This window comes from Schistocerca cancellata, chromosome 11, assembly GCF_023864275.1.
Source record: "Schistocerca cancellata isolate TAMUIC-IGC-003103 chromosome 11, iqSchCanc2.1, whole genome shotgun sequence".
In the NCBI taxonomy this organism is placed as follows: domain Eukaryota; kingdom Metazoa; phylum Arthropoda; class Insecta; order Orthoptera; family Acrididae; genus Schistocerca; species Schistocerca cancellata.
The window spans coordinates 122,159,567-122,187,121 of record NC_064636.1 but is presented as its reverse complement, the minus strand read 5'-3'; the positions used below and the strand labels follow the sequence as shown (position 1 = coordinate 122,187,121).

General features: G+C 39.4%; 1 protein-coding gene across 7 annotated transcripts in view; it reads left to right on the top strand.

Moving 5' to 3' along the window:
* LOC126108790 (zinc finger protein 708-like) overlaps positions 1-27,555 on the top strand; it is a 143,316-nt gene that overhangs the window by 35,367 nt on the left and 80,394 nt on the right. For 4 of the 7 annotated variants that reach the window (XM_049914143.1, XM_049914142.1, XM_049914144.1 and 1 more), the window contains 2 exons: positions 7,126-7,173; positions 14,097-14,159. In XM_049914143.1, coding sequence (XP_049770100.1) covers positions 7,126-7,173; positions 14,097-14,159 — 111 coding nt within the window. Of the gene's footprint in view, positions 1-7,125; positions 7,174-14,096; positions 14,160-14,593; positions 14,785-19,690; positions 20,291-27,555 lie in introns of those variants that run through there. The other 3 variants (XM_049914147.1, XM_049914146.1, XM_049914148.1) reach the window with 3 other exon arrangements.

The window sequence follows — 27,555 nt, the reverse complement described above, 5'->3', positions numbered from 1 at the left end:
GAGGCTGGTCCAAATGCGCCCAGTACCCGCGAAGATGTCTAGACAGCAGGGACCGTGGGTGAAGCATGTAACACATCGGGTGTACCAAGAGATGCACCAGACTCCCCATTGATGCTACACTCAGAGGCAGCAGCCTGAAGACGGCTGACCGTGGCCATCAACACGTTCAGCTGTTCGCGAACAGTGGCCAGCTTTTCCTGCATCCATACACAGCAGTCACACATCCTGTCCATCCTAAGAAATCAATTTACTGTAGACAGTTAATCAACTTTTAACTAGACTGCTAATTCACTAAAGGTGGCTGATAGCTGACTAAACTTTGGTTACTAGACATTTCTTGTTGAAAACAATGAAAATAAGCACTATCTGTCCCTGGACTGTATTCAAAAGAAATGCTAGCACTACTGGCACTACAGCTGACTAAAGGGATTCTCTTTGACTGTATTCAAAACAAACACAAAATCTATGGAACACTGTTAGTAGTACTCAAAAATTAAAGCTTCCTAAAAACAAAAACACATGGAAGAAGTGACAAGTAAGAAAAGTACAGTTAATACTTAAATTAAGCTCGCCGCACAGCAGATGTGAAGCAGACGGCAGTTAAGACGACACTGACACTACTGGCACTATGGCTATTCCTGTTACACTATAATATTGTAATTTATTTAAAAGGATATTGTGATTTACACAGTCAAATGCCTTTGACAGATCACAAAATATACCAGTCGCCTGCAATTTTTTGTCTAATGAATTGAGCACATTTTAACTGTAAGTGTAGATGTTGTTGTTGTTGTTGTTGTGGTCTTCAGTCCTGAGACTGGTTTGATGCAGCTCTCCATGCTACTCTATCCTGTGCAAGCCTCTTCATCTCCCAGTACCTACCGCAACCTACATCCTTCTGAATCTGCTTAGTGTATTGATCTCTTGGTCTCCCTCTACGATTTTTACCCTCCATGCTGCCCTCCAATGCTAAATTGGTGATCCCTTGATGCCTCAAAACATGTCCTACCAACTGATCCCTTCTTCTAGTCAAGTTGTGCCACAAACTTCTCTTCTCCCCAATCCTATTCAATACCTCCTCATTAGTTACGTGATCTACCCACCTTATCTTCAGCATTCTTCTGTAGCACCACATTTCGAAAGCTTCTATTCTCTTCTTGTCCAAACTGGTTATCGTCCATGTTTCACTTCCATACATGGCTACACTCCTTACAAATACTTTCAGAAACGACTTCCTGACACTTAAATCTATACTCGATGTTAACAAATTTCTCTTCTTCAGAAACGCTTTCCTTGCCATTGCCAGTCTACATTTTATATCCTCTCTACTTCGACCATCATCAGTTATTTTACTCCCTAAATAGCAAAACTCCTTTACTACTTTAAGTGTCTCATTTCCTAATCTAATCCCCTCAGCATCACCCAATTTAATTTGACTACATTCCATTATCCTCGTTTTCCTTTTGTTGATGTTCATCTTATATCCTCCTTTCAAGACACTGTCCATTCCATTCAACTGCTCTTCCAAGTCCTTTGCTGTCCCTGACAGAATTACAATGTCATCGGCGAACCTCAAAGTTTTTACTTCTTCTCCATGAATTTTAATACCTACTCCGAATTTTTCTTTTGTTTCCTTTACTGCTTGCTCAATATACAGATTGAATAACATCGGGGAGAGGCTACAACCCTGTCTCATTCCCTTCCCAACCACTGCTTCCCTTTCATGTCCCTCGACTCTTATAACTGCCATCTGGTTTATGTACAAATTGTAAATAGCCTTTAGCTCCCTGTATTTTACCCCTGCCACCTTCAGAATTTGAAAGAGAGTATTCCAGTTAACGTTGTCAAAAGCTTTCTCTAAGTCTACCAATGCTAGAAACGTAGGTTTGCCTTTTCTTAATCTTTCTTCTAAGATAAGTCTTAAGGTTAGTATTGCCTCACGTGTTCCAGTATTTCTACGGAATCCAAACTGATCTTCCCCGAGGTCCACTTCTACCAGTCTTTCCATTCATCTATAAAGAATTCGTGTTAGTATTTTGCAGCTGTGACTTATTAAACTGATAGTTCGGTAATTTTCACATCTGTCAACACCTGCTTTCTTTGGGATTCGAATTATTATATTCTTCTTGAAGTCTGTGGGTATTTCGCCTGTCTCATACATCTTCCTCACCAGATGGTAGAGTTTTGTCATGACTGGCTCTCCCAAGGCCATCAGTAGTTCTAATGGAATGTTGTCTACTCCCGGGGCCTTGTTTCGACTCAGGTCTTTCAGTGCTCTGTCAAACTCTTCACGCAGTATCTTATCTCCCATTTCATCTTCATCTACATCCTCTTCCATTTCCATAATATTGTTCTCAAGTACATCGCCCTTGTATAAACCCTCTATATACTCCTTCCACCTTTCTGCCTTCCCTTCTTTGCTTAGAACTGGGTTGCCATCTGAGCTCTTGATATTCATACAAGTGTAGATAGCCGTCTCAATATCAGAACCCTTTAGAAATCCAAACTGTGACTTTGACAGTATGTTATTTGAGATAAGTTGGTTATAAAGCCGATTGTACATTACTTTTTCTAAAATTTTTGATAATGCTGGAAACAGTGAAATTGGACAGAAATTTGATGCTATTTCTTTATCTCCCTTCTTAAACTTCAACATATTTCAACCATTCAGGAAATATTCCACTGATAAACGACTGGTTACACAGATAGCTTAATATGTTAATTAGCTCAGAATCATATTCTTCAATTAACTTTGTTGTTATTTCATCATACCCACTAGATGTTTTTGATTTTAAATGTTTTATGGTGAGCATTATTTCTGCTAAGGTAGTGAGGGTCAAATTCATATTATGGAAGTTACTTGAAATGTCTGGTCTGAGCTATTCCATAGCAGCATCTACCAAACCTGACAACCCCATCTTTTCAGTAACAGTTATAAAATGTTTATAATAAAGTTCTGCAACACTATACACACCAGTCACCAATGTATCATTTACTCTTAATGCTCTTTCTTCCTCTTCATGTCTGGTTCTACCGGTCTCCTCCTTCACTATATCCCATATTGCCTTTATTTTGTTATCTGATATTATTATCTATTCCTTGTAATATATTTGCTTTGATGTCTGTACTACAGTCTTTAATATTTTGAAATATTTCTTGTAATGTGCTATAGCATCAACATCAGAACTATTTCAGATTGACAGATAGTTTTCATTTTGTTTTACAAGATACCCCTACTCTTTGAGTAATCCATGGCTTCTTTGTAGACTTTGCTCTAACCTTGGTAAGTTTTGGGGGAAAACTGTGTTCCAATGAGGTAAGCACTTTATTAGCAAAAGTGCTGTATTTTTCATTCATACCATGAGCACTGTAAACATCAGTCCAGTGAATGTCTCTGAGGAGTGTCCTAAAAGAATCAATTTTTGGCTTATTGATTACCATCTTGAGCTCAGATTTAACAGATTTTATTTCCTGTTCAGTATTAACATTTAACAGAAGGAACTGCATGTGATGATCTGAGAGTCCATTGACTATTGGTTTTGTAATATAATTTTGTTCATTGGTTTTTTCTATAAAGATATTATCAATGGCTGTTTGTGAGCAATTGGCTACCCTAGTGGGGAACTTTACAGTGGGAATTAAGTTTAATGATAGTGTTACTAACTCAAATAAGTTCTTATTGGGAGAGTCTTTAAGGAAATCTACATTGAAATCACCAGCAACCACTATTTCTTTGTTTTTGGTTGTTAAGTGGGCCAGTACAGCTTCAAGGTGGTTTATGAACAGATTAAAGTTACCTGCAGGTGCTCGATATACACTTAATATTATGAAGGATTTGTTGTGAAATTATTCTACTGTTGCACATGCTTCCATATGCTGTTCTAGGAAAAATTTATGAATGTCTATGTTCTTAAATTTATGACAGTTCCTGATGAATGTGGCAACCCCTCCTTTCTCCATTTTTGATCTACAAAAGTGAGATACTAACCAAAACCTTGTAACACTTAAAAGTTCTATACCATTGGCCAAATGTCAGATGTTGTGCTGAAGGCAATTTGTCTTCCATGGTCTAATTTAGACTCTAGTGACTGTTTTCACACTATAGTGAAGTTTTTAAGAATTGGCTGCATTATGTCTCAGAACAGAAATTTGAAGTGGTTGTCAAGTTACATTTTTCTTTATTCAACTAGGTTTAATGGGTTTACTCTGAACACCTTTTTTAATAATGTGAATAAATGTGATCTGCAATATCAATAAATGTAATGTAATTGCTGGGTATATTTTAATTTTCAGCACAACACTGAAAAACAATGAAAACAGACAAAATAAAGAACATATTGTACTTCAAAAATAAGATTTCGACTTTGCCTGTATGCAGGGTGAGACAACTAAGAGAAGCCAACCCCAAATATATCCAGAATGAGCAAATTTAGCAAGCTGTGATTTTTATCTAAAATATAGCAGACATTGTGTTGAATTTTCTGTCTCACTCAAGTAATTTTTAATGCTTATAGCCGCTGAATTATGACACTGACTTTAAGAAATGGAATTATGTACTTCATTCACTTGCATCAGAAAGAGAGTTCAAAGGGGATTTTAATGCAACAACATATGTTTAACTTGGCCAAAAGGTAACATGATAACACTACCGCAAACCACTTCCACACCATTAGGGGAAGGATGTTTGTGTGCTACTGCACCAAATGTAAGCAAACGTGTAACTCTGGCACAGTTCATGTTTTTAATAGTATGATTGTTTTACCAAGTGCTGAGACTGCTGGGCTGACAGTACTGTATACTGAATTTGGGACCTTATGGGAGCAATGGCCTGTGTTGCATGGCACTTCTTGTCATCAGGATTCTTGGTTTTCCTCATAGACTTCCTGTTTTAATTTTCACCACAGATAAAAGACCAGATGCATTAAGTTTGTCAGACATGCAAGCCATTTTATATTTCACAAATGATCACTCTAACAATCCCAAAGTTTTCTGGTAAGAATATCTGTAATTACTTCCATAGAATCGATTGTACATTCGTTGTGGTGATACTAAATGGATTGCATTGTGGCTAGTGGGTTATCTTTCCATCAACCTGCAGAGACTTGAAGTTATTTGGAGCCCCATCATTGAAACAGGTGGACGACATACAATTCCTCAGAAGGTTGCACCACATATTGACAGACAGAGGTTGTTTATTCACTTCTCTTGGCCAGCATAACTTTCAGCATGATGTAAAGTTTGATTTGCCTGTGGCTTATAAATAATGAATTATTCAAAAACAGTCCTAATCACATTTATTACTATTATACCGCCAACTGGTTTCAACCCGACATAGGTGTCATCTTCTGGGCGTGTACACCAGCAGTTGACCAGTGGTGTAAACGCCCAGAAGATGATCCGTACGTCAGGTTGAAACCGGTTGGCAGTATAATAATAATAAATGTGATTAAGACTGTTCCTGAATAGTTGATTAATCATACTAATCCCTGCTTCATCTCCACAACCATGTTGTCCAAAAATCTTATAAATAATGCTTAAAAAAAAGTTTTTTTATTCGTCTTCGATCACAATATCGATTCTTTTGACGATGGCCAGTTTCAGTCAGTGATGACCATCCTCGGATCTTTTCTACAACGTATCCTAAAGAGATGAGGCCATAATGGCATTGTCAAAACATATAAATATACTCAGCACAGCATCATCATATCTCTGCTGATACTTAAATTCATTTTAATCTGATTAGTCAAGCCATTTGCTCCCTAGACAAATTTTGCTCCTCACCCACACTTCCACCATTATCAAATTGACAATTTCATATTGCCCTTTGGTGAGCCTGTCATCTGATTTCTTTTTGGGGTCAGGTTGTGCCAAATATGAGTCAATTGTCACTAGAAATCTGATCTACATTTGCAATACTCAGCCTTCAGTGGTAGGATTTCAAATGCTTCTGGTCTCTGTATCACCCATCGCTATTATCATCTATTTTAGTATTTATCGTCCACATTTCACATCTGTAGAAGGCTACGCTCCAGACTAATGTCTTCAGAAAAGAGTGCCTAACAGCTAAATGTTCATTCAGACTTAACAAAATGTTCCTTTTTCGGAAGTGCATTTTCATGCTATCGCAAATCTGCATTTTATATCCTGTCTATTTTGCCTATCATCAGTCAGTTTTCTATTCAAGGAGCTCTATCTTTGATAGAACTACAGTGCTGTCAACAAACCTTAGTTTTAATTTCTTTTCCCCGAACTTCAATCCCATCAGTAAATTTTCCATGCTTTCTTTTGCTGCTTGCTCAATGTCCAAATCAAAAAACATGAGGATAGGCTACAACTCCATCACACTTGCTTCTCAACTACTGTCTTCCTTTCATGTCCTTTAAATCTTAGAAACTGGTTTCTGAACATGTTGCTGATAAGTTTTGCGCTCTGTATCTCAGCTGTGCTACCTTCAAAATTTCAAACAATGTGTTCCAGTTAGCATTGTCAGTAGCTCACCTTACATTTAAAAGACCTATAAACAGACTCTAGCCTTTCTTATCTGCTGAGAAGTTGTGATGTCAGTATTTCTTCATGTGTTCCTACATTTCTCCAGAAACCAAAATGAACATCCCCAAAGCTGGTTTCTGTAAGTCACTTCTCAGAGTATTTTGTTTATTTCATATATCTTGCATACTAACTACTTTTTTCTCATAATATTCATATACACAGCAATTAATCTAAAAGTAATGTGCATAATTATCAGTGTGAGTGGTTTAGCACTAGTAATAATTTGTGAGTGTACTTCAAAGAAATTGTCTGTGATGGTTGGTTTAGGCTATTAGTAAATTAGTATATGTTGACATTTTTCTCATTTCTGGAAGCTTACCAAAATTTTATCATTTAAAAATGTTATATGTGAATGAATGAATGAAAACACTGAACTTGTACTTAAAGAGAAGTGTCTTATTTTGAGTCATGTTTTAATTTGGTGCATGCCATCAGTGTAATCTCCTTATCCTCGTAAAGAAAGTTACTTAATGCAATAATTCATTCAACTGTTTTATAATGTTGTGAATTTAGTGTGTGCTTGTACTGCATGTTCAATGATAGTAATGAATCTCTTACGTTATTCCTTTGTTACAGATGTTCAGCAGTTCTGAATATGATCCTCTGGGAGTTAAGACAGAGGAGGTAAGCTACTGCAATATCTTAAGGTCTGCTAGTGCTTTCTTTAATCAGGGATGTAACTATCACTTGTCTGATTTCTAACTGTGTGCACTTGCTGGAGCCTGAAATTTCAGAGGAGGTGGGTGTAGTATTCATAAAGAAAAGTCCATTCAGCTTTATGTGCTACATTTTTTATATGACAGGTGGATACTTGGGGAAACACAAAACTCATACTGATAATCCATTGTAAGTTGCGAGGTATGGGAATCAAACAGATTACAGATGAATGGGTAGTTTTTGTTGTACATCATATCTGCAGGAGAAATAAGACTCCTTGCTTTTTGGAACCATTGAGCCAAGTTCTGCACTTACGTAAGCCTTCACTGTACTCTTAGCATTGTAGTCCATATTGGAAAATGTTAAAACTTTTTTGAATATAAGCTGTTTCACAGAGGAAGACTGCACTGTAGTTCCTTCTCTAGATTGTCGTACAGATGACAAAATGGTAGATATCAAAATAGATGACAGAGGGATAGAGAAACAATTAAAATCGCTCAAAAGAGGAAAGGCCGCTGGACCTGATGGGATACCAGTTCGATTTTACACAGAGTACGCGAAGGAGCTTGCCCCCCACTTCTTGCTGTGGTGTACCGTAGGTCTCTAGAAGAGCGTACCATTCCAAAGGATTGGAAAAGGGCACAGGTCATCCCCGTTTTCAAGAAGGGACGTCGAACAGATGTGCAGAACTATAGACCTATACCTCTAACGTCGATCAGATTTTGGAACACGTATTATGTTTGAGTATAATGACTTTTCTGGAGACTATAAATCTATTCTGTAGGAATCAGCATGGGTTTCGAAAAAGACGGTCGTGTGAAACCAAGCTCGCGCTATTCGTCCACGAGACTCAGGGGGCCATAGACATAGGTTCACAGGTAGATGCAGTGTTTCTTGACTCCCGCAAGGCGTTTGATACAGTTCCCCATAGTCGTTCAATGAACAAAGTAAGAGCATATGGACTATCAGACCAATTGTGTGATTGGATTGAAGAGTTCCTCGATAACAGAATGCAGCATGTCATTCTCAATGGAGAGAAGTCTTCTGAAGTAAGAGTTATTTCAGGTGTGCCGCAGGGGAGTGTCATAGGACCGTTGCTATTCACAATATACATAAATGACCTTGTGGATGACATCGGAAGTTCACTGAGGCTTTTTGCAGATGATGCTGTGGTGTATCGAGAGGTTGTAACAATGGAAAATTGTACTGAAATTCAGGAGGATCTGCAGCGAATTGACGCATGGCGCAGGGAATGGCAATTGAATCTCAATGTAGACAAGTGTAATGTGCTGCGAATACATAGAAAGATAGATCCCTTATCATTTAGCTACAAAATAGCAGGTCAGCAACTGGAAGCAGTTAATTCCATAAATTATCTGGGAGTAGGCATTAGGAGTGATTTAAAATGGAATGATCATATAAAGTTGATCGTCAGTAAAGCAGATGCCAGACTGAGATTCATTGGAAGAATCCTAAGGAAATACAATCCGAAAACAAAGGAAGTAGGTTACAGTACGCTTGTTTGCCCACTGCTTGAATACAGCTCAGCAGTGTGGGATCCGTACCAGATAGGGTTGATAGAAGAGATAGAGAAGATCCAACGGAGAGCAGCACGCTTCGTTAGAGGGTCATTTAGTAATCGTGAAAGCGTATTGAGATGATAGATAAACTCCAGTGGAAGACTCTGCAGGAGAGACGCTCGGTACGGGCTTTTGTTAAAGTTTCGAGAACATACCTTCACCGAAGAGTCAAGCAGTATATTGCTCCCTCCTACGTATATCTCGCGAAGATACCATGAGGATAAAATGAGAGAGATTAGAGCCCACACAGAAGCATACAGACAATCCTTCTTTCCACGAACAATACGAGACTGAAGTAGAAGGGAGAACCAATAAGAGGTACTCAGGGTACCCTCTGCCACACACTGTCAGGTGGCTTGCGGGGTATGGATGTAGATGTAGATGTAGAACGTCAACTCACTCACTTGGCAGATAATAGGTTGGATAGCCTGAGAAGGAAATATACCTTGGCATCACTGATTTCACCCAAGTTTATGATACATGCAGGGCTTGGCCAGAAATGAAAGTGACAGAAGTGGGAATTCCAGATGTCCAAGTATTTACAAAGAATACCGTTTTGGTGCAGATTGGGTAAGGCATGAGCAATTTATATTAGTATAGTTTATAGGTTGTGGTTGGCGCAGTGGAATGAATACAAAACAGTAATCCGAAGGGTATACGTAAGTTGAAGATAGAGAGGGGAAGAAAGGAAAGGAACAGGGAGGCAACACTGCCGTTATCTGCATTGGGACATTATGGGAAATTGGCGCCAACAAGTGAAAATGTGTACTGGACTGTGATTTGAACCCAGGATCTCCTGCTTACTAGGCCGGTGTGGTAACTACTGGACTATCTGGGTCACAGTGTTACCCCAACTGCACGGACTATCTCAGCTTGCTTCACAGCTGACCCACACTCCCATCGAGTGCCACCTGTCTCGTCCCCCTGTCCATTTCCACCTTATTCATTCTTCTGAGATTCCCACAGGTCAGACTTATTTGTTCATCCGCACTGAAGAAGGTGGATTCATTGCCCAGCTAGACCTATCAATTTATATGAATGTGTGGTGTCTGTTATTTCGGACATTGACAGGAGCTACGCATAGGTGCCGCTCAATAAGAACATGGATCAGCTGTGAGGTGAGCCAATGTAGCCCGTGCAGTTGCAGTAACACGGTGTCTCGGATGTGCAGTAAGTGTAGTAAGCAGGAGATCCTGCGTTCTAATCCCAGTCCAGTACACATTTCCACTTGTCACTGCCAATTCTGTGTAATGTTCCAATACAGCTGATTGCTGTGGTCCCCCCTTCCCCTTTCCTTTCTTCCTCTCTCCACCTTCAGTTTAAATATAATGGATAACAGCTGCGGATTCTGTGTGGTGTCTGTTATTTCAGGCATGTTGGAAAGAGCAGACATTACACATTCATATAATGTGGTCATTAGGTCAAGTCGCTATGTGGATAATCCTTTAACTTACGCATTCACGAAAACACAACTCACACACACATGACTGCAGTCTCAGGCAACTGAGGCCACACTGCTAGCAGCAGCACCAGTGCATGATGGGACTGGCGACTGGGTGGGGGTAAGGAGGAGGATGGGTGGGAAGGGGGATGGATAGTAGGGTAGTAGTGGTGGTGGACAGTGACGTACTGTTGGGGAACATGCAGAGATGATATAGAAAGAGGCTAGGGCATCTACGTGCCTTTGGGAGGTTAGATGAAGGGCAGTGGAGATGTGGGGAGTGGGGAGGGATAGTGGAGAAAGAGAGAAGTATAAAGACTGGGTGTGATGGAGGAATGAGGGCATGTAGTGCTGAAATGGGAACAGAGAAGGGGCTCGATGGGAGAGGGCAATGACTAATGAAGTTTGAGGCCAGGAGGGTTACAGGAACATAGGATATATTGCAGGGAAAGTTCCCACCTGCGCAATTCAGAAAATCTGGTTTTGGTGGGAAGGATTCAGTTGGCAAAGGCTGTGAAGCAGTCATTGAATTGAAAAATGCTGTGTTGCGTGCCATGCTCAGCAATGTGGTGGTCCAGCTGTTACTTGGCCACAGTTTGTCAGTGGTCAGTCATGTTGACAGGCAGATTGCTATTTGTCATGCCAAGTAAAATGCAGCACAGTGATGGAGCTTAGCTTGTGCATCACAGGACTGGTTTCATAGGTAGGCCTCCCTTTGATGGGATAGGTCATGTTCATGACCGAACTGGAGTAGGTGGTGATGGGAGGATGTATAGGACAGGTCTTGCATTTAGGTCTATAACATTGCTATGAGCTGTGAGGTATGGGGTTGGAAGCAGGGGTTGTGTAGAGATGGAAGAGTATATTGTGTAGGTTTGGTGGATGTTGGAATACCCACAACGGTACTTTCTACTTCACTCTTTTTCCACGATCCCTCACCATTCCCCACCTCTCCACTGCCCTTCGTTTAACTTCCTGATGTCACATAGCTGCCCCAGCCTCTGTCTACTTCATCTCTGCATGTTCCCCAACAGTACGTCAGTGTCCACCACCCTCACCATACCATCGCCCTCTCCCAGCCCCAGCCTCCTCCTTACCTCCACCCAGTAGCCACTCTCATCATGCACCGGTGCTGCTGCTCACTGTGTGGTCTCAGTTGCCTGAGACTGCAGTCAGTTTTGTGTGAGTTGAATTTGCATGAGTGTGTATATGTGTGTGTGGTTGTCATCTAATTTTGATGAAGGTCTTACTGGCCGAAAGCTATATTTGTGACAGTCTGTTCGTTGTTCCTATATGCAACTCAGCATCTTCGCCATATGATGACTAGAAACTATCCTTTACACAATATTGTTCCATTCCATCCTGGATTTTCCATTGGTTTATTTTTAATCATTTTATTTTCATTTTATATTACACTGCAAATATACTGATATAATATCCAGTGTATTTATTATTAATATTTCATAAAAGGCATGAAAAAGGCAGGCAGAAGAAAATTGGGAGTGCTATTTTGGTTTATTTGCAGGGTAATTAATGTAAGGATTGAAACAAAAGAAAAATCCTGCATATGGACTAGACCCCACAACCAGTGGATTACCACCCTGTATTTTACTAGCTGCACCAATCACAACCTAAAAAGTGTGCTAATATAAGTGTATCATGCCTTCTACGACTTAGACAAAAAATGCTATTGTTTCAAAATGCTTGGCAATCTGGAGCTCCTACTTCTGTCAGTTCTTGTAAGAGGATAAGTGTCAGACTACTAACCCAAAGGTTTTTGTTTCAATCCTCTTTTGGTCCTGGAATATTCTTCCATAACTGTGTTTGGTTTTTGACTTTGGGAATGTATACATGAAAATTGCCAAGTTGCAGGCAGCTGTGTTTGGAGTCCGCTTTCGACACTAGGTCTCCTTATAACAAGCTGGGTATGCCAGCTCAGTGGTAAAGGGAAGGCAAAGGTCACTTTCAATAAGGCTATGTCTAATGGAAAATCTTGGTGTTAAAACAAACCCTCACTTTACCTTTAGTGTGGGGCCTGTACTGAAGGTACAATTTTAGATGTTTCACATCCCTTGGGGAATAACCAGATGTGAGTTTGTTCCATGTTAGATAGATGATTTTAAAAATTGTCATAATGATGTAGAATTTGTATGTGCATGGTGTATTCATTTGTTGTTGAGTTCAAAGCAGTATAAAACTTGTGCGCCCCACTTAATAGCAGCAAGAAGGAGTAAAGCCATAAAATTATTGTATTGTTTGGATTAAATAGAAGCGTTCATCTGAAATAGATGGTCCATGGGATTCAGTGTAGTTCACTTGTAGCACTAATGAAAAATCTTCAGTGAAGTGATGTAGAAATTGTGTCTGCAGGAGACATGGCTTGGGAATGAACCCATAACCATGCATGGGGATAAAAGTTATAGTTAAATCCTTCAAATTTCCAGCAGACTATTCTGCAAAAGTATCAAATTATTGCACACAAAACCTCTTCCCTGGTACATATGTATGTAAGAGATACTATAACAGTACAGGGGATTTTGATCACCTCAAGAAAGTCACAACCTTATAAATCTTATAATTAAAAATGTAGAGACCCTATATGTTGTTGTTGTTGTTGTTGTTGTTGTTGTTGTGATCTTCAGTCCAAAGCCTGGTACAATGTAGCTCTCCATGCTAGCTATTATGTGGAAGCCTCTTCGTCCCTGAATTACTGCTGCAACCTACGTACATTTGAACCTGCTTGTTGTCTTCATCCCTTGTTCTCCTTAACTTTTACCCTCCACACTTATCTCCAATAGCATATTGAAAATTACTTCATGTCTCAGACTGTGTCCTAACAATTAAACCTTTCATTTAGTCACGGTATATCATAAATGTCTTTTATCACAAATGTGATTCCGTATATCCCCATTAGTTATCCTATCTATCCATCTAATCATCAGCATTCTTCTTATAGCACTACATTTCAGAAGCTTCTGTCCTCATCTTGTCTGAATGCCCACGTTTGACTTGCACATATGGCTACACTCCAAACAAGTACGATAAGAAAAGATTTTGTAGCCTTAAAATTTCTGTTTGTTATAGAAAAGCTGAGGATAGTCAATAGGCAGCTACATTATACATCTGTGTATGCACTGTGTTCAGACAAACAAAAGACATCTCTCTTCAGATTTCCGAAAATCATGTACAAGAACATTCTCTTAAGTGTGCAGAATTTTTCTAGCAGTACACAGGGACCAAACTGCAGAGACCTGGGTTCTTCATCAGCCAGTTTATTCCCTTTGAATATTGTCTCATGTACCTGAATACTGAGTTTCTTCCTAATTAAATAGGTATAAGATTTTCCATCAGGTAGAAAAGAGTCATGAGGAAAACATTCTTTTTTATATTCTGCCAACCTACCTGTACAGTTTCTCTTTTTGTGGTGCAGTCTGATGTTCTGTTCAAATAATGCAGTAATACATGTGTGACATTGCACAATCATAAGAATTTTAAATTCTTATAAAAAAAAATTTCGGGTTTGGATTATCAAGTAGCTGATGTTACATTATTTAAATTATGTAGCTAATTTATGGGACTAGTGTTATTTAGTACAAAACACATTGTTAAATTATCTCAGCATGTGCTTCTGGCAGTGTAATTCTTATTTAACTTCCCCCCTACATTTAGTTGAGATCCATCTTATGCTATTGTTTATACTAAAGCTTAATTTCCAATGTGCATTAATGACAATGTTAGGCTAGTACAAGCAGACAAATAGTGAGGTTGCCTTTCTTTTCTCTGTTTTGTTTGGAGCCACAGTATTCAGTTCTGTACACATAACTCATTCCTTCTTTTATTTCTCTATTAATGCTCTTCAAATTGTGCAGGGCTCAACATTTGAGAATGACGATCTTGGTGAGTGTGATCCATTGTGGATAACAGATGATAAGGTAAGGCATAGATCACCTTTAGTTACTTTAACTGAGGGTATCATCATAATTTAATAATAACCTTGTGTTACCAGGGAGTTATTTATATAGTAACATTTCATTAAAGTGTAGAAAAGTGAAACTTGAATTGATAACAGCTGAATGACTTTATTTGACATCATAAAAACCTCAAGTATTCTGCTGTCATGTGCACTGATACATCTGATTTTCTTTCTTTTTTTTCTTTTTTTTTTTAAATGAAAGTTTTTAAGGGCAGTGAAATGCCCATTTGTTAGTCATTTTGTAAGTAAATAACTCAGTTAATATTTTAATAATATAAATTGTAATTGTAATTTATATTTTCTTTTCCAATGAATATTTCAAAGCAATAGAAAATTTTGATTGAGAATGTTGTATATTGACATAATATGATTCTGAACTGGTTTCTTTTTAAGTTTGATAATGAGCTCCAGAATTAAAGACCAGCATCACAAACCAACCATGGGCTGTCATAATACATGTTTATTTATCATAAATCAGTTTTGGCCAAGTGACCACAATCATGTCACCTCCAATGACTAACATGTTGTAAATAACTATGTCTCTTTTAGCTTAGGCAGCTGTAGTATAATATAGAACTGCTTTCATGCAGATGGTGTAATCCTGATTGCTTCATACACAGGAATAGCTAAATATTACCTTTGTTTTCACTAAAAGTGGACTGTTTTAGACTAATTTACAAAAAAATGCAATATATACAAACACCTCTAAACAGTTCTGTTTATATATGGCTTACTTCTTGGCTGAGTTGTGCAGTGTAAAATGACTGTTGCACAAATGCAATCTTGATGTTGTCTTCTTGAAAATGTCTGTTGAAATAGTTAAGTTTTACTATGTCATTTGAATGCAGGCAGGTTGTTCTAGACATTAAATAATTTGTATGGAACAGTAAGATACCAAAATGCTTTTTAACTAGCCTGTCAATATGTGAAAAGATTTTTAGCGTAGTTTCTGTTTATGGAATGTTTTTCTGTACAAACTGATGTAGTCTTGACCTTTTTCGTTATGTAAATTAAATTGTACATGCTCTGGTGTACCATTTGGCGTCAGATGATTACACTAGTGTAATCTAGTGCACATTTTAGGATGTACATTTTAAGTTCTTATGGTCCATCGAATTTCTTCAGTATGACAAATTTTATTTATTGTCCATATTCAGAGACATAGATATTTGTAAGTTATGCATATCTGATGAAGGTCTGATCAATTATCCTAACTTCTAAGCAATATCATACACCCACATGAAAACAAATACCAACTGATACAGTTGCCAGTTTACAATAAGATTTTGCCAAGACAGTAACTGGAATAGTGCAGTGTTCTCAATTTGTGCACTTACCGACTAATAGAAAAATGTATGACAAGATGATACATATGTAACTTACTGGTACTCACAATGGAAATCCCAGATTGGAATATCAAAAATATTATGAAAGGGGTAGATTGCTGCTCACTGTTAAGATGACACACTGAGATGCAGACAAGCTGAATGAAAAAACTGTTATACATTGAGCTTTTGGCAACAGCCTTCTTCAGAAGGGAAGGGAAAGGAAATACACTCACAATCGCACAAGAAAATGTACCTCAAATAAATATGACCACTGTCTTTGCTTGCTTCAGCCTCAATGCAACTGTGTTGAATGGAAGCACCAATCCAGAGTAGAGCAGGAAAGAAGAGGGATAGCAGGGTATAGATGGGAAGAGAGAAGTGAGCACTGTATGGCATAGTGTGCAAGGACTAGATGTGGTGGTAAGGCAAGGCTGCCATATGCAGTGTCAGGAGGCTGTGGGAGAGGAAGCAAGGAGGAAATGGGAGTGGAAAAGGAAGGGAGCAGAGAAGGGGAAAAAACAAGTAGGTGTGTGAGTAGAGAGCAGCACACATTTAGTGTGAGGACACATGATTTGGGAGGAAGAGATAGGACATTTGGAGGGAGAGTGTAGAAACTGTTGGGTGGAACATGTGGGAACATTAAGTTACAATAGATTAAGGCTGGGATGATTTCATGAGTGGACAATGTGTTGTTAGGATAACTCGTATGCAACATTTTGTGCTGTGGGGTAGTCCACTTTGCCCTTGGGTGACCATTCCCCGTGGTGGACAGCTGGTTGGTAGTAATTCCAATACAAAATCTGTGTAAGGATTACAATAGAGCTGGTATGTGGCACAGCTTCTAATGTAGGTGGCCCAGCCTCTGTTAGGGTAGGATAAGCATGTGACAAGACAGCAGTAGTAAGTGCTGTGGGTTTTGCACCTGGGTCTTTCACAGGCATATGATCAATGTGGCAAGTGTTTGGGATTTGGAGTGGCATAGGGATGGACTAAGACATTGTGGAGGTTGGGTGGATAATGGAACACCATTTGAGGAGGGGTGGGAAGGATCTTAGGTAGGATGTCCCTCATTTCAGGACAGGATGAAGATAATCAAATCCCTGGCAAAGGGTGTGGTTCAGTTGTTCCAATCTGTGGTGGTAGTGGGTGACAAATGGGGGCAATCCTTTGTAAAGGTTTCTTAGAAGGTGTTCGAAGCACTGGATGTTGGAGGATATGGCATGGAAAATTTTTTTGTGGACTAGGTCTGTGGGATAGTGTTTACCCGTGAAGTTCTATGCAAAACCTTGGCATACTGGATGAGGAAGTTATTGTCTTTGCAGGTATGCTGTCCCTTGGTAGTCAGGATTTAAGGGAGGGATTTTTTGGTGTGGAAGATTTGGCAGCTGCCAAAATGTGGGTACTGGTGGTGGTTCGTGGGTTTGATGTTAACATGGGTGTGGATGGAGTAATCGAAGAGTAGTTGTCAGTGTCTAGGAAGGTGGCATGCTCGATTATAGAGGACCAGGTGAAGTTGTTGGGGGAGTAGGTGTTGAAGTTGTGATTGAATGAGGAGAGAGTGTCTTGGCCCAGAGCCCAGATCATAAAGATATTGTCAGTGAACTTGAACCAGACCAGGTGTTTGGGGTTATAATAGGTTAGGAAATTTTCCTCTATATGGTCCATAAACAGGTCAGCATAAGAAGGTGCCATGCAGGGTGCCCATGGCTGAGGTACAGGTTTGTTTGTTTACCTTCCATTTAGAGGACTAGTAGCGGCATGTTAGGATAAAATTAGTATGAGGAGTGAGGTAGTGGATTTGGAGTCTGAAGGATGTTGGAAGAGTTGGTGTTCAATAGTGACAAGACCATGGACATGAGGTATATTGGAAAGTGGCATCAGCAATGAGCAGGGATCCAGGAGGTAAAGGATTGTGGATGGTGGAGAGATGATGAAGGAAGCTAGAATACAGGCAATTGGTGGGAGGTGTTGGTGAGGATGGGTCAGACCTCTTTCTGTGGGAGTCCAATAAACAGCTACAAAACCCTTCTCAAAGAGAGTGCACTAAACAGCTACAATGGAGTGAGCAAGATTGTTGGATGCTCCTTAGTAGCTGTTTTAGGTGTTCCTACCGAAAGAATTCCTGCCCTCATTGACTAACACCTCCAACCTTACCTGAAATCTAGCCTCCCATGTAAAAGATACCAATCACTTTTCTCACAAATTCTGTGCCATCCCCACTCCTTTACTTCCTGTATCTGTACTCATCACTGTTAACACCACTTTCCTATGGCCATGTTCATGCTGCTATTGAACACTATCTCTGCCAGTGTCCTTCAGTCTCCAAACCCACTACCTCATTTTTCATAGTCCTTAATAATTTTATCTTTACACACAACTACTACTACTACTCTGAGGAGAAAGTATACAAACAAATCTGTGGCACAGCCATGGTCACCTGCATTGCACCCTCCCTGTTTATGGGCCATCGAGAGCAAAATTTCCAGCCTCTGAAAACTGTAAACCCTTGGTTTGGTTCAGGTTCATTGACACCATCTTCATGGCCTGGACTCTGGACCAAGACCTCCTATCCTCATTCTTTAACAAGCTCAACACCTCTCCGATCTGCTTCACCTGGTACTCCTCGACCCAGCATGCCACCTTCCTACCAACCCTAAAATCTCTGATGAGTCCACCCACATGTCTGTCAATACTAAACCCATTAACCAGCATCAATACCTGCATTTCAACAGCTGCCAATCCTTCCACACCAAAAAATCCCAACATTATGCCATATCTCCAGTGACCATACTCCCTCACTAGTACGCTGAGGTCTCACAAAGGCTTTCACAGACAGGCACTGCCTCCCACGTTTTGTCTGCAAACAGATATCCCATGCCATATCCCACACATGTGAACCCTCCCATCAACCTCCCCCCACCAAAAAAAAAAAAAAACCTGGAGAAAGATGTGTCGTCTGTGACCCAGTATCATCATGGACTGGAACAACTGAACCACATCCTTCGCCAGGGCATTGGTTAGCCCTCATTCCTTCACAAAATGAGGGACATTCTATCCGAGATTCTTCTCACTCCTCCTAAAGTGGTGTTCTGTCACCCTCCCACGAGCTACAACATCCTAGTTCATCCACATGCCACTCCCAGTTCCAGCCCCTTACCACAGGGATCATATCCCTGTGGAAGATCCAGGTGCAAGACCTGCCCAATCTACCTACACAACACTTTCTGTTGCAGTCCTGTCACAGGCTTGTCCAACCTCATCAGAGGCTGGCTACCTGTGATAGCAGCCATGTCATTTACCACCTCTGCTGCAAGCATTGCACAGCTTTTTATATTGGTATGACTACCAACCAGCTGTCCAGCAGGATGAGTGGCTACCACAAAACAGTGGCCAAGAGCAAAGTGACTATCCTGTGGCACAACATGCAATCGTACATAACAGGTCTGATTTCAATGGTTGCTTAACAACCCAAGCAATCCGGATCCTCCCCACCACCACCAGGTGTTCTGAGCAGTGCAGATGAAAGTTATCCTTATAGCACACTCTCCTGTCCTGAAATCATCCTGACCTCACGTACTGTAACCTTCTGTCCCTACATCAACCACATAACAGTTTCTGGCCTCCCACTTGCACTATTGCTTCCTTCCAATTCATGTTCCCTCATTCTCATTGCACTCTGTTCTCTGCCAATGCACGCAAGGGTCTTTTCCCCGTTTCTGCTCCTTTCTTTTTCCTCTCCGTGTCCCCCTCTCCGTTTCACACAGCCACCTGACACTGCCTGGCAGACTTGTCTTGCTGCCATCTAGTCCCTGCACAGCGGCTGGAGGTAGTCGTGTGTGTGTGTGTGTGTGTGTGTGTGTGTGTGTGTATCCAATATTCTGCAGCAGATTGGTACAAGGTTACAAATTTTGAACACCACATGGTGTTGCAGAAGTGGGTGTGGCACTCTTCAGGGCCATTTTATTAATTACTTACTACTTACAAACATCATTCAACCACAAAAATACAAAGCTATTTAAGACAAAACATTATAAAAGATAATTGTAATATAAAAAAGTGTTATATGTGAAATGACGTTGCAAATGCATGTGTGGCACTACATAGTGAGGCAGTTTTAATTAATTGTGTATATAAATATAATACATATAAAACATAACACCAGTTTCAGCAGGCACATGAGAGAAGAAAGATTCTGATACAAGGAAGAGCAAACCCAGGATGGTATTCTCAGTAAATCACTATAAATGTCAAAAAACATTTATTCTTCAAATTGACTTTTGTTGAGGTTGTTGTGTGGATTATTCATACAGTGATTGTAAATTTCAAGGTCTTTAAGTGTTCATAAATCTATACCTTTAGACTCAGAGTGCAATATGAACATTGCAAAGGGAATGATTCTCAACAGCAGAATGACATTTAAGGGCAATAACTTTCTTACAATTATACCCTCTATATCTAGTATTAGTCATGACATATCTGCCCTACATATATAGAATTATATGGTCCACATGAAATTTTGTAAATGTTTGACTTCAAAAATTTGTCTACCTTTTGGTCTACGGAAGTGCATAAGACAAATGATTTTCTTCTATGTACTGAAGCCAATCTGTACTTAAGCTTTCCTGAAAGGACTAGTGATTTGTTCAGAAAATTGACCTTAATGTGAAATGGAAGTATGCTTAATGATGTCATCTTTTGAAACAATACTGGATATATGTTTATCAAAAATAGCTGTGCATATATCATGAATAAACTATTTTGTGTACCCTTTCTCCATACCTAATTGTACAATGATATTAGTTTCTCTGTTTATGTAATCCTGTAAAGGTTCAGTTTTGCATGTCTACAATACACTGGAAGAAAAAAATGTTTGTCTGAGTCCACAGGGGAGGCACAAATCAGCACCAATCATTATGTTTGTAGAGCCCCTAGGCTTATGAAATACACCGAAATCAAAATCTGTACCTTCCCTTTTAACCTGCATGTCAAGAAAGTTGAGACATCCACTACTTTTCATTCCCACAGTATAGTGGATATTCATAAGCAACTGATTGAGTTCATTAGTTAGATTCATTCCATCATGTACATCACTGTGAAATAAGAGAAATACATCACTGACATAACTGTGATAGATAAAAATGTTCAATGTAATAGAGTTGTTATTACTAAAAAAATCTGTAAATCATTTTTAGGGTAATGAAGTCATTTTGCATTCAAGACTTCTCCCGGTAGTGATCTATTCTGCTTTGCAGACATACATAATACTGTGTTTTTAATGTCTTTACACATATTGTAATTCACTAATTCATTCACATGCTGCAAGTTAGTTAAATACTTGGCACCAAACCGAGTGAGGTGGTGCAGTATTTAGCACACTGGACTCAGGTATGGGAGGACAATGGTTCAAACCTGCGTCTGACCATCCTGATTTAGGTTTTCCATGATTTCTCGAAATCACTTCAGGCAAATTCTGTGATGGTTCCTTTGAAAGGGTGCTACTGACTTCTGTCCCCATCCTTCTCTAATCTAATGGGACTGATGACCTTGTTGTTCAGTCCCCCCTCCAAATCAACCAACCTTGGCACCAAGAAACGTTCATTTAACCTAATGGAAGTGTCTTTGTGAATATTGGCAATACTCAGTCATTCACATTAATATTTCTTATACATTTCTGTTTTTGTGTAGGTTACTTGGAGATGGTCACTTGACCAAAGACAGTTGTCGATAAATAAATAAATACATACATACATATTATAGCATCTTTTGATGGTTTTTTTTCATCCCAGTCTTAAAAATCTATTGGGTACTGCATATTAAAGAGATAAAATACAAAGTGGCAGGTTATACTTGGAAAGATGTTTTAGATGTGGACACAAATCCATGTGTTGGGTAACATTTCAAAATTTGGGTAATGATGAGGTTAGCTTTAGATCTAACCCCCACTGCCCTCCTCCTCACTTTCCCAGGCCTGTGGAAATTTGCTGCAGCTTACTTTGGTAGAACATTGATAGATGAATTTTATGCCTCACATGACTTGTAAGTAGCAAGCTCTTAGACATGTACTGCTTTGCTTTAAAAATAAACATAATTCCTGACATAGGCTAATATTTAGCAGCTCAGCAAGAAAATGAAGGTATTAATACATCATGTACAAATTTAAATGAAAATAGCCAACAAGTGTCAACTCTGAGTGCACTGCAGAAAAAATTGAATATTTAAAAAGGTGTGAAAACTGATTTTGCCTGATAAGGAGGAGCCTTGACACAATAAAACCATCCTGTGTCATGTATTTGGTATTTTCTCCCTTTGTAGATTGGTATTATTTATAACACTCTTCCCCCATGAACCATGGACCTTCCCATTGGTGGGGAGGCTTGTGTGCCTCAGCGATACAGATAGCCATTCCATAGGTGCAACCACAACGGAGGGGTATCTGTTGAGAGGCCAGACAAACACGTGGTTCCTGAAGAGGGGCAGCAGCCTTTTCAGTAGTTGCAGGAGCAACAGCCTGGATGATTGACTGATCTGGCCTTGTAACACTAACCAAAACAGCCTTGCTGTGCTGGTACTGTGAACAGTTGAAAGCAAGGGGAAACTACAGCCGTAATTTTTCCCGAGGGCATGCAGCTCTACTGTATGGTTAAATGATGACGACGTCCTCTTGGGTAAAATATTCCGGAGGTAAAATAGTCCCCCATTCGGATCTCCGGGCGGAGACTACTCAAGAGGATGTCGTTATCAGGAGAAAGAAAACTGGCATTCTACGGCTCGTAGCATAGAATGTCAGATCCGTTAATCGGGCAGGTACAATAGAAAATTTAAAAAGGGAAATGGATAGGTTAAAGTTAGATATAGTGGGAATTAGTGAAGTTCGGTTGCAGGAGGAACAAGACTTTTGGTCAGTTGAATACAGGGTTATAAATACAAAGTCAAATTGGGGTAATGCAGGAGTAGGTTTAATAATGAATTAAAAAAAAATGGAATGTGGGTAAGCTACTACAGACAGCATAGTGAGCGCATTATTGTGGCCAAGATAGATACGAAGCTCACGCCTACTAGAGTAGTACAAGTTTATATGCCAACTAGCTCTGCAGATGACGAAGAAATTGAAGAAATGTATGACGAAATAAAAGAAATTATTCAGATAGTGAAGGGAGACGAAAATTTAATTGTCATGGGTGACTGGAATTCTGTAGTAGGAAATGGAGAGAAGGAAACGTAGTAGGTGAATATGGATTGGGGCTAAGAAATGAAAGAGGAAGCCGCCTGGTAGAATTTTGCACAGAGCACAACTTAATCATAGCTAACACTTCGTTTAAGTATCATAAAAGAAGGTTGTATACATGGAAGAATCCTGGAGATACTAGAAGGTATCAGATAGATTATATAATGGTAAGACAGAGATTTAGGAACCAGGTTTTAAATTGTAAGACATTTCCAAGGGCAGATGTGGACTCTGACCACAATCTATTGGTTATGAACTGTAGATTAAAACTGAAGAAACTGCAAAAAGGTGGGAATTTGAGGAGATGGGACCTGGATAAACTAACTAAACCAGAGGTTGTACAGAGTTTCAGGGAGAGCGTAAGGGATCAAATGGCAGGAATGGGGGAAAGAAATACAGTAGAAGAAGAATGGGTACCTTTAAGGGATGAAGTAGTGAAGGCAGCAGAGGATCAAGTAGGTAAAAAGACGACGACTAGTATAAATCCTTGGGTAACAGAAGAAATATTGAATTTAATTGATGAAAGGAGAAAATATAAAAATGCAGTAAATGAAGCAGGCAAAAAGGAATACAAATGTCTCAAAAATGAGATCGACAGGAAGTGCAAAATGGCTAAGCAGGGATGGCTAGACGATAAATGTAAGGATGTAGAGGCTTATCTCACTAGGGGTAAGATAGGTACTGCCTACAGGAAAATTAAAGAGACCTTTGGAGAAAAGAGAACCACTTGTATGAATATCAAGAGCTCAGATGGAAACCCAGCTCTAAGCAAAGAAGGGAAAGCAGAAAGGTGGAAGGAGTATCTAGAGGGTCTATACAAGAGCGATGTACTTGAGGACAATATTATGGAAATGGAAGAGGATGTAGATGAAGATGAAATGGGAGATATGATACTGCGTGAAGAGTTTGACAGACCTGAGTTGAAACAAGGCCCCGGGAGTAGACAACATTCCATTAGAACTACTGATGGCCTTGGGAGAGCCAGTCCTGACAAAACTCCACCATCTGGTGAGCAAGATGTATGAGACAGGCGAAATACCCTCAGACTTCAAGAAGACTATAATAATTCCAATTCCAAAGAAAGCAGGTGTTGACAGATGTGGAAATTACTGAACTATCAGTTTAATAAGTCACGGCTGCAAAATACTAACAAGAATTCTTTACAGATGAATGGAAAAACTAGTAGAAGCCGACCTTGGGGAAGATCAGTTTGGATTCCGTAGAAATATTGGAACTCGTGAGGCAATACTGACCCTATGGCTTATCTCAGAAGATCGATTAAGGAAAGGCAAACCTACGTTTCTAGCATTTGTAGACTTAGAGAAAGCTTTTGAGAATGTTGACTGGAATACTCTCTTTCAAATTCTGAAGGTGGCAGGGGTAAAATATAGGGAGTGAAGGGCTATTTACGATTTGTATAGAAACCAAATGGCAGTTATAAGAGTTCAGGGGCATGAAAGGGAAGCAGTGGTTGGGAAGGGAGTGAGACAGGGTTGTAGCCTCTCCCCGATGTTATTCAATCTGTATGTTGAGCAAGCAGTGAAGGAAACAAAAGAAAAATTCGGAGTAGGTATTAAAATCCATGGAGAAGAAGTAAAAACTTTGAGGTTCGCCGATGACGTAATTCTGTCAAGAGACACCAAAGGACGTGGAAGAGCAGTTGAATGGAATGGATAGTGTCTTGAAGGGAGGATAGAAGATGAACATCAACAAAAGCAAAATGAGGATAATGGAATGTAGTCAAATTAAGTCGGATGATGTTGAGGGTATTAGATTAGGAAATGAGACACTTAAAGTAGTAAAGGAGTTTTGATATTTGGGGAGCAAAATAACTGATGATGGTTGAAGCAGAGAGGATATAAAATGTAGACTGGCAATGGCAAGGAAAGCGTTTCTGAAGAAGAGAAATTTATTAACATCGAGTACAGATTTAAGTGTCAGGAAGTCGTTTCTGAAAGTATTTGTATGGAGTGTAGCCATGTATGGAAGTGAAACATGGACGATAAATAGTTTAGACAAGAAGAGAATAGAAGCTTTCGAAATGTGGTGCTACAGAAGAATGCTGAAGATTAGATGGGTAGATCTCATAACTAATGAGGAGGTATTGAATAGGATTGGGGAGAAGAGAAGTTTGTGGCACAACTTCACTAGAAGAAGGGATCGGTTGGTAGGACATGTTCTGAGGCATCAATGGGTCACCAATTTAGTATTGGAGGGCAGCGTGGAGGGTAAAAATCGTAGAGGGAGACAAAGAGATGAATACATCAAGTAGATTCAGAAGGATGTAGGTTGCAGTAGGTACTGGGAGATGAAGCAGCTTGCACAGGATAGAGTAGCATGGAGAGCTGCATCAAACCAGTCTCAGGACTGAAGACCATAACAACAACAACAACATGATAACACTACACCTGAACTTATTACTTTACTGCTCCATTTGAAATTGAACTAATAGTTCAATAGCAAAATAATTGTGTACAGGAAAGTGATACTAGCATATTATTGTGGACAGTACTTTATGTAGATTTGAAACACTTTATAGCATTTAAGGTTTTTCGTTTATTGATAATAATCTTTCACCAAAATAATCCAAAATAATTACAGACTGTGGAATCATGCCAACATCATTTTCCCCCTCTGTCCATATACTGGTTTTGCTGAGACAAGGATGTTTCCAGGCAACATACCAATACATCAGATGCAGTCATAGTCAAAGAGGGTTTCAGGAGGTCTGGATCCTCCTATCACAAGACTGAAATTACACAAGACCTAGTTGCCATGCAGTGAAATTGAAAATATTTCGGTTTTCAGTCAAATGAGGAAAAAGAGCTATGAACTGTTGACAGTCAACACCAATGATAGGTTGAAACTATCTATAGGTCAATAGCACTATCAGCTGTCTCCCATCCAAGTGAAGGCCAATTAGTGTATGTTGTTGGCCTTGCTGGACCTAGGTTGTTGTTTTGCTAATCAGTCCAGTTCTTATTTGCGGTTGAGTTTAATGTAAGTGCCACTGTTCAATGTTTTTGTTCTGTGTGTTGTTGTGATAGTTTCTAATTATGTATAAGTTTGTAACAATAAAGAAGAGGATGAAAACTGATTTTGACTTGTCCACTAGCATTATGGTAACTTTGAAACATGTATGCATTACTGTAATGATCTAGTTACCTATTTATGGCAGTTCAGTGTCAGCACTGGAGTTATTATTTGGAGGCTGACAGAAATTTGAGATTGTAATACTTCTGTATTTCACATGGCAGCTGGGCAGTAAACATCATTGCAAATAAGATCAAATTAAAACTAGAGCCCAATAATACTTGGATATGTCTCTGTTACCCAAAAAACACGCTGATCGACAGAAATATCACCCAAATGTTGACGGTTGCATTTCTTTAAAAAAATTGCTCAGTGTTCTGTCACCAATATCCCAAATGGCAAAATATCACCTAATCTGGTTGCCCAGGTGGTACTTCATTACAAAAGCTAGTTCTGATATGGAACAATGGGGAGGGGTTTTCAGAGAGAGGAAATGGTATTTGATGACTGTACATTGTATAGTTTGTTGTAAAAATATTTTTTTAGAGGGCTGCTTGAATTCATCCAAGCCAACTGTGTTTTGAAACTCCCTCCCCCTTTTGGGCAAAATCTGTTTATGCTCTTACAATACTATAATAACTGAAGACAGAAATTCCATGCCCAATTAACTCTTAAAATGTGCATTTATTCATTCAGCATAAAACAACAAGGTGTGCATAATGACAGGAAAAAACATGAAATACCAGCATTTCATCTCTTGTTGTGATGCATTTTATTGTATTTTGAAACAACAACAACAACCACCAATTTTTCAAAATTCTCCGTTGATCAGGCAGTTCTTAAATTAGGAAAGCGATGTGGTTCGTATCCATCTGCCGGAAACCTTGAAAATGTTTTGGTGTGGTTTCTCACTTTCAGTTTAAACAAATACTGGGGATGGTCCCTTTCTGTAGGCCACAGCCAATTCCTTTTGAATTTCTTTCTTTCTTGACAGATTCCAATTCCCTTAAATATGCAGCGTCTCTGCTTAAATGAAAAGAGTTGCATTGTAGGCGAGCCAAACATCCCTCTGGGTACTCTGGTTGCTAAATTCCATAAGATAAAGAAATAATAATTCAAATTCTCTTCATATATGCTCATGCATTTGACTGTACTGACACTCTTTCATGTAGAAAACGATCTTTCTGCATTGCGAGAAGTGACAGATGCACACTTAATTCAGGAAGTTTGGGAAGGTGTAAGGCTGAATAACTCCATACCCTTTGCATTTTCACCACTAAAAAATTGTTGCAGCTTCTCTGTTGAACAGAGAGCTCTTTATTACAACAGCAGTGTCTGTCACAGTCATGGTAATTTTGAAGCGTTCCTTGCTCATCATGTTTACTGGTTAAACATTAAAATGTCATTCCAGCTGAACCTATAAGTGTGGTGTCATGTTTCAACTGACTTTCTGGATTGGCCTCACGTAATGTGGAGACCATTGTCCTTGTGCTGGTGCAGAGAAAATTATTCTTGCAATAGCATTCGCCTCTGCTTATGTGGAGGTGAATTTACTTCAGGCTGTTGGGGAGAAAATTACTCTCACAGCAGGTCACGCCAATGTCATCAGCCTGTGGTATGGTTGATGACCCAGTTCCACAATGAGCCAATTGCAGGATTGACCCAACTCTTTGTGTGTTCACTGCGCTGTATTCTATCTTGCAAAAATGGAATTCTAGGTTCTTAGAGCAGCAGATGAATGGAATACATCCTCAGTAGGTAAAGGCAGA